General features: G+C 52.1%; 1 protein-coding gene across 1 annotated transcript; it reads right to left on the bottom strand.

The window, feature by feature from the left end:
• Positions 1 to 256: 256 nt before the first annotated feature.
• Positions 257 to 5,665, bottom strand: DLX6 (distal-less homeobox 6). Its single transcript, XM_025872839.2, has 3 exons — positions 4,866 to 5,665; positions 3,395 to 3,588; positions 257 to 1,514 (listed from the first exon to the last, which is right to left on the bottom strand). Exons 1-3 carry the CDS (start codon positions 5,290 to 5,292, stop codon positions 1,263 to 1,265), a joined length of 873 nt encoding a protein of 290 aa, XP_025728624.1. The 5' UTR covers positions 5,293 to 5,665; the 3' UTR covers positions 257 to 1,262.
• Between the last annotated feature and the right edge of the window lie 2,038 nt (positions 5,666 to 7,703).

Here is a 7,703-nt window from a genome sequence, read left to right as displayed (position 1 = left end):
AAATATGTAGAAATTACAATAAAATATAATATTAGAGGAAGCTGAGAAAACATCCATGTTTAATGTTAGAGTACTTTAAGACAAAGGCTTGTGCTGCAAACTGACATCTTTGCAGGCACTTGATGTTTATATATAGGGCTTCCCATATTAGGAAATAGGAATTCTTTTAAGAGTGATAGAAAATATACTGGGAGGGCAGGAGGAGGGGGTGGTGAGATAGAGACACACAGAGAGAAACATACAGGACACTCCCAGCATTTTGTGGCTTTTACTCCATATATGAAAGAAGACAAAACCATACAAAGTATATGTACAACTAAAATTCAACAATATATACAGAAATGTTTCTCAATATAAACGTCCCTATTAGCTTAGTGAATGCCACCAATTCACCTAGTAAAGGTATCAAAGCAATAGAATGGTGATTTTGGTTGTTTCTTCTGTCTTTCCTGATTCCAGTTCAGGGTTTGGGGGTGCGGTGGGGAAAGAGTGGTTTGGTTTTGTTGTTGTTGTTGTTGTTGTTTTTAAACATCATCATTCTTGCTCATTGCATTTTGATAAAACATGCAGCGTTCCCTTTGTGGCAATGTTCTAATCTTACAGCTGATTTTTCCTTTTTCTTTAGAGAAGGACTGTTATGTGAGGGTTTTTTCTTTTGCTTGCTTTCTCTTTTCTTTTTCTTGTTTTTTTTTTCTTTTTCTTTTTTTGTCAGTCTGGGATTGGTAAATAAAAATGCAGGAGCCCAAAATGCTTCTTTTTCATCATGTAATGTCTTAAGCTCATTAAACAAGTAAAAATGCTGCCACGTTTGCGCAGATTCTTCTGGTGGGGGAAATGTCTGTTAAAAAAAAAGTCGTTTTGATGGATACTCCCAAAGAGAAGAGGAGGCTCAGAGCCTGGATCCCAAAGGGTAAGGGAAAATGTCCTTGCAGTGAGGGGTTTCAGGAGCGCTGGCATAGAAACCAGTCTCTCTCTCTCTCTCTCTCTGTCTCTCTCCCTAGAATGCAAGATCAGTTACTGAGGCTGCTCAAAGGAAAAAGCAGATGAGGGAAGGAAAAAAAGAAAAAAAAAAAAAAGAAAAGAAAGAGAGGAGAGGAGAGAGAGAGAGCAAGAGAGTGAGCAAGCGCCCAGACTGTCTTGCTACCCAGAAGAGTTCTCCCGAGCCTGCTCCGTTGGCTGGGTTTGGCAGATGCAAGCAGGTCCTGGATGACTCCTTGCCTTGTTCAGACGTTTCCCTAGGGTATCAATTTCCCCCAGACAACTCACATCATCTGTGGTCTCTGCATCGTGTCCTGGTGTGGAGAGGAGTACCAATGCGAATAGCCGGGCATGTAGCTGTTGGGGGGCATACTGACGCCCTTAGCTGAGGCAGAAACGTCCCACACTGGAGGCAGTGCCGGAGAGCGCGGCGACAGGGCCGCTGAGCCCGGGAGAGGGTCGCTCTCATGCGGGTTACTGCCCTGCTTCAGCAACTTCTTAAACTTAGAGCGTTTGTTCTGAAACCATATCTTCACCTGGAACGAAATGGAGCAGTGATCATTAGGCATGAAAAAGCATCCAGCCGGTGCCTCTATTCGAGGCTCTGGAAGCAATATCCAAAAACCAAAACAAACAAAACCACAAATGCCAACTTCCCGCCTTCCTCCAGCTCTTTCTAGCCTCCTGTCCCCCACCCCGCCCCAATTTACCAGGTATCTTGTCTGGATACCTGAAGTCCTTGCAACTCTTTCTTCAGTTGGATGCAAGCCTGGGTTTAAAACAGCAGTATAAATAAGAAGAAAGGCAAGTAAGATAGCCAGGTTTAAAGTCAGAAGGAGAATCTTTAAACAGAGAACTTTGCAGGTGAAAGCCAGTTGAACACACTTCCTCTGCTAGTCTGTTTTTGTATTTACTAACCCCCAAACCTGGCATCTCTATGCATGTACAGTGAGCAAATGACTGTGAACAGAGACAAGCCTGTACATTTATAACCAAATGCCTTGAATATACCTCTGCATATACTGCACGTGCATGGAGCATCTCTCTCCTGAAGGAAATATAGCCTCATAATCCTGTAGGGAATAGGGATGGTGCCTCCCTACTTCCCTACTTTGTATGTTGCTTTAGTCAAATTGTGGTCAATAATCCCGACATGATTGTTAGTGCAGTCGCTAAAAGTCAAAGGGCTCCTGAAAATTAAATGCGAATCAGCACTCTGGGATGGCAGCATATCTAAGCTAACATCCCAGATCGACTTTATTTGAAGAAGGAAATTCTATGGTGCCGCTTCTTTCACCTTTAAAATTCCTTAGCCATAGGAAGCTGCTTTTCCAAGAAGGATATAAGTTACTGAGTAGCAGGAATCCCTTCACATAAAATCCTAAATATTTCCAGTGGCAATATGGCAAGAGAAAGCAGGCTGAATTGAAAAGAAGAGCTTAAGGGGCATCCGTTCTAAGGCACCACACAATCACCTACCAGCAAGAGTCTCGTAAACCCTGGAGTCCCCATGCTGAAGATCACCCACCTCACATGAGGCCTACCAACCCATGCAGCTAAGTTAATTGACAAAGACAAAAACCACAGGTGATTGCAGCCTGGCTTTATGACCAGGGTCTTAATATACCTACTTAAGCCCCTTCCTGTGAAGTCTAAAATGCCCCATATGTCTTTCAAATTAGTGGAAGAGGAGAATTCAGCAACTGTACTTAACTGAGGCTTCACCTGCTGTAATTTGGTGAGCATTCCTCTTTGATCTCCAACTCTGCCATTGCTCCCAAGTCCTGTACTCCAGGGATGTACCTCAGCCTGCACCAGCCAGTCCCCCAGGATGATTTAAAACATTGAGCACAGGGCTATCTTCAGAAAAACCCACCTCACCTAGCCTATGACGGATATATAGGACAGAGAGGTTGCACCTTGGTCCGTTTACTAAATCTTCTTGGAGCCCATACCCATCTGCTGCCCCCCCCCAACATTTCATTTCATAATTCTATGTCAATGAGTTGAAATCCTTATTAAGTCCCAGGACCCACAAATGGATCCTTAAGAAACATAGGTTCTTATTCTGCCTCCTGGCCTCAACATCTTTTCCTCCTACATGTTTGTTCTCTTTCTTGTTGTTCTGCTCTGCAATAGGCCTCGATTAATTTATGAGTTTGGTCACCAAAGGACACTAGGCTGGAGTGGGGTCGCCGAGGGTTGGGAGGATGTGCAAATCCAATCCAGCATTGAATACCAGGTCACTTATTCCAAACCGTGTTGTCCCGGAAAGTGCGTAACGGAGCAAAGGGATTTGTCAATAAGCTCCTTCCGTCCTTAGTTGACTAGGCCCAGAATTCCTCCTGATGCGCTCCCTGCCCGATCTGTAAGCAGGGTCAGCATTTCAGGGATACCTGGGCTTCTCGGGAATTACCTGTGTTTGTGTCAGTCCTAAGGAAGCTGCCAGTTCAGCTCTCTCGGGAAGGGCCAGGTACTGAGTTTGCTGAAAGCGATGGTTTAAAGCCTGGAGCTGCAGGCTGGAATAAATGGTCCGAGGCTTCCGAATCTTTTTCCCTTTTCCATTGAACCGGATTTCCCCGTTTTCAATCACTGTGGTTTTTTGTTGATCTGCAAGCAAAAAATAGAGAGGAGCAGTCACCCGTGAGGCCCACTGCCGCAGCCTCCCAGAGCTTGGCCTGGCCTGCGCCGGGTCGCCCCAAAGCCCAGAAAGGATTTCTTCAAAGCGTCCCCACGCCACCCTGACCTCTCTGGGTTCACAGTGCCCGGGAGCTTCCTGTGGGGGCGAAAGCGTCTTCCTGACCTTAACTCCGGCCCTAATAAAGTGCGGGGACGGGACCGCGGGAGCGCCCTGGACGCCAGGGCCAAGAGCCTCGCTCTGCCGCAGCGGAGGCGGCGCCGGCCGCTCTCGGTGGCGCGTGGCGCTGCGGGGCGGCTGCCCTCGTCGCCGAGCGGGGGGGCCCTCGGCCTGGCTTTAGAGTGCCTTAGGCTGTGCGTGAACCACCCTGATGTTGATGCGGACAGTTGACTTGCTGTCACTAGCTCCAAGCCCGGTGCATCAAGACCCTCGGCGTGTTCGAAATGATTCTGCTGAGAGGGACCGAAACCCAAAACACAACACAACCAGCCGCTCAGACCAGCTCCGGAACGGGCTGAGCATCGCCTGGCAACTTGGAACCCCTCGGGGGCTGAGAACCGTCCGCCCGCGGCCCTCTGCTTCGCCTCTGGGAACAAAGGCGCAACCAACACTGGATCGAAAACCCAGAGGGAGGGGGGCCTGGTCAGAGGTGGGGGGTGGGGGACATCTAAAAGCCCGCAGCAAAGAGCCCAATTGTCACCAGCTTAACCAGAGCTAGAGGCAACGTCAGCTTCCCTTCGGGTCACCGAAGCGCACCGGGCGCCACCCGCAAAGTAGGCCACTGGCCGCCCAAATTGGGTTGGGGAGCAAAACACGCTCCCCAGTTCCGGCCCAGAGATGTCCCCAGTCCTGCCAAACGCCGGTCACAGCCCGGAGGGGAGGAGGGAGGCAAAGGGCGCACAGACCCAGCAAGCCGGGGCGCGCAGTGCGGACCAACTCGTAGAGCGAAGCCAGCGCGGAGCCGGCGGCGCGGCTCGAGTGGCGCGCCGCAGACCAGCGAGCGAGGCGGGCCGCTCCGCGAGGAAGCCGAGGGTCGGCTGCGGCGAGAAGGGGCCCGGCTGGGCGGAGGCCGGCAAGCAGGCGCCAGGCGAGCGGGCGCGCACGAGGCCTGGCCGGGGGCGCGCCGGGCCGCCTGGGGGAGGGGGCCGGCGGAGGCCCCGGCGGTGAGGAAGTGCGCGAGGCGGGCGGGGTGGGGGGCAGTCGGGGAGGCGGGAGGCGGGAGAAGCGAGCTGCCCCAGCGGCCTCTCACCTGTGTCGTCCCCTCGCGTCTGGGCGGCCGCGCTGCTGTTGTGGTAGGACTGGAGGTAAGGGCTGTGCTGCGAGTGGCTCATGTACGGGTAGGCGGCGAGCGAGCGGTGGTTGTAGGAGTTGCCGCCGCCCGACGCGTAGGGCGAGCCGTGGTGGTGGTGCTGGTGGTGGTGGTGGTGCGAGCCGGCCGCCGCCGCCGCCGCCGCCGCCGAGTGCAGGCAGTGCAGAGGGTAATGCGCGCCTGCCATGGCCGGGGAGCTCTGCTGCGAGTGCGGCTGTGGCGGCGGCGGCGGCGGCGGCGGCGGCTGCTGTTGCTGCTGCTGCTGCTGCTGCTGCTGCTGCTGCTGCTGCTGCCCGAACTCCATGAAGGCGGATTTGGACGAGTCCTGGCCTTCCAAGCCGTCAGCCATCGTAGTCATGGTCATCATCAAAACTTTGGGGGCTGGAGAAAGCCTTCTCCCGGGTTTCCTCCACCCTCCCCCCACTTGGCTCGCGCCGCTCTCCCCTCTGCAGCCACCTTAGCTCTTGGGATTCTTGAAAAAAAAATAAATAAAAAAATTTTTAAAAGAGGGGGTGGAGGTGGTTCGCCCTCTCCCTCGCTCTTCTCTAATATATATATTTTTTAATATAAAGAGATATAGTGAGCAGGGCCTTGTTAACTCAAAGGGAGGAGGAAGGGGGAGGGATGGGAGAGGAGAGGGGGGAGGGGGGAATCTGCTCTCCCCCCCTTCTTTCCCCCCTTGGATTTTTGGGGGCTGGTGCAGTTTAAGGCAGAGATTTTAAGGTGGATTCTGCGAAAGTTGCGCGTCTGCTTTCAGACTTGATGCAGACGCCACGAGTCGAATGGTTTGTCTCCAAAGGGCAGCGCCTCCCCATTGGTCAGTCGCCCGCTGACGTCACAGGCGCACGGCTTCTACTGGTGTGCGCGCGGCTCGCCGAGTTCTTCGCCTACCTTCGGCAACTCCAATCCCAGCCTCGAGCTGCAGCCGGGGGCCGCGCGGCTCTGCGCGCAGGGCTGCCGGGGAGGGAGGTGCCTCCGCCCGGCGGCCGCCGACGCCTCCCGCCGCAGATCGCGCCCCCGAACCCGGAGCCTCAGGTCCCAGTACCGCAGCCCTGGAACAGCCCGGCCGGAGGCCGCTCTCTCTCTCAGTCCCCTTGCACCCCAGCAGGCTGCCTGTTCTCAGAAGCAGTGCCCTCTGCTTTTAAAGCGAGGCCCCCCTCCCTTGACCTCCCCTCCACATCCCCCTCCCTCAGTCCCACTGTAGTCCCGCGGGAGCGCCCTGTCACCGTGTATTTTTCTAGATGTACTTTATTGAAACCACACAGGGAAGAAGACCCCCACACCTGGGCCCCATCCCTTGGTTGGGGTGGGTGTAAAGAAAAAGAAAAATCAGACCCTGTTTTGGCGGGGTTCCTGACGTTTCAGGCCGTAGTTCCTATATATTGAACAAGAAAGGGGGAGAATATTTTTTTCCCTCAGAACGCAGCAGCCTGTTCTGAAAGCGAATCGTTGGAGGACTGACAGTAATGCATTTTTTCCTATTGAAAACAGAAGCTACTGTAATGCTTTCAAATATATGCAAATGATACATGCGGTTAGTGGTTTGGCAAATCTTGATTACAATATAAACTACCCAAGTAAAAGTGCCTTCGTCCTAAATTTGTCTCTCGATTACAATTCCAATTGATTTTATTTTATTGTCAACATTGTTAATGATAAAAATAGAGTCGTTTTACAGTTATTTTTACTTTCTGGAAGGAGGTAATTAGGGTTCTAATCAGGAATACACAAAAATCTCCCATGATTAACTGCAGTACTTTGTTCAAATTGCTGCTATAAAATTCAGAACAATTTGCCTGTAATGATTATGGACTGGGTTTATTTTGGGAGGTGGAATAAAAGTGGATATAGCATAAATTATCCTCTAATTATACACCAGTGTCGCCTCAATTATCCTCTTATCAAAATGGTTGTCTAACTGCCGCATTTAGTTTCAATTCTCTCCTTTTTTTCTATAAAAAGAACTTCATACCTTGTTATTATTAATCCATTTATTATTTGCAAGGGGATTTATATCCGCACATCCAGGTGGTAGAACCACTTCTCTTTCAAAGATGGACTGGGGAAAGACATTAAGTTCAGAGCAGCCCAGGCTGCGGATCTAGCCTTTCTCCCTCTAGTCTCCAGACCCACTCAGATCCAGGCAGCCAGCAGAGACAGCGGAGTCCTGGAGCGCAGCTCAGGCCCGGCCACCAGGTAGGAGAGCCGGACCCGGGAGCAGGCGCCGAAGAGGGCAGGCCGGGGCCGCGCCAGGAGTCGGGTCCCGGGACTGCGGGGAGGCGCAGGAAGTCTGCACCGTCAGTGGGTCGGGACTGGGTGGACACGACCAGCCGACCCCCATGGGCTCGGCGCCAGCGTTCAGTCCGCGACTAGACCCAAGCCGCGAGCCTCTGACCACACGGAGAAATGCACAATCTAACATCTCCAGGTCAACGTGTCTAGAGGTTGCAGGGACGAGTCTGGGTCTTTCTTTGGGGAAACTACTGGGACTTGTATGCACCCTGTTCGCTTGGACTCCGTAAGTTATGCAACCTAAGGAACCCGAGAAATTGACAGTTTATTGGTTCCGCTCGCCCCCGGAACTCCAGGAAAGGTGGCTGCAGAAGTAGCAGCTTGGACTCTATTTACACACTGTGCGAAGCTCTGCAGCGGCGGCTTATGCTAATTGATTTTCCCAGCTCCCAGCCCGGGGTCTCCAGGCGTCGTCAGGCTAGTTTGCCTTTTTCTTTTTCTTTCCTTCCTTCCTCCGTTTTATCACAGAACCTGAAGCTCGCTGTC

Source organism: Callorhinus ursinus, unplaced genomic scaffold, assembly GCF_003265705.2.
Source record: "Callorhinus ursinus isolate GAN/ISIS: 27379988/994484 unplaced genomic scaffold, GSC_fseal_2.0 scaffold12, whole genome shotgun sequence".
Taxonomy (NCBI): domain Eukaryota; kingdom Metazoa; phylum Chordata; class Mammalia; order Carnivora; family Otariidae; genus Callorhinus; species Callorhinus ursinus.
This window is presented reverse-complemented; position numbering and strand designations above follow the sequence as displayed.

Excerpts from the sequence above, each read along its gene's own strand:
- DLX6 (XM_025872839.2), bottom strand. The coding sequence starts at position 5,292 with ATGATGACCATGACTACGATGGCTGACGGCTTGGAAGGCCAGGACTCG. Across the intron at positions 3,589-4,865 it reads GACGCGAGGGGACGACACAG|ATCAACAAAAAACCACAGTG; the intron begins GTGAGAGGCCGC and ends TTTTGCTTGCAG. Across the intron at positions 1,515-3,394 it reads TAGGACTGACACAAACACAG|GTGAAGATATGGTTTCAGAA; the intron begins GTAATTCCCGAG and ends ATTTCGTTCCAG.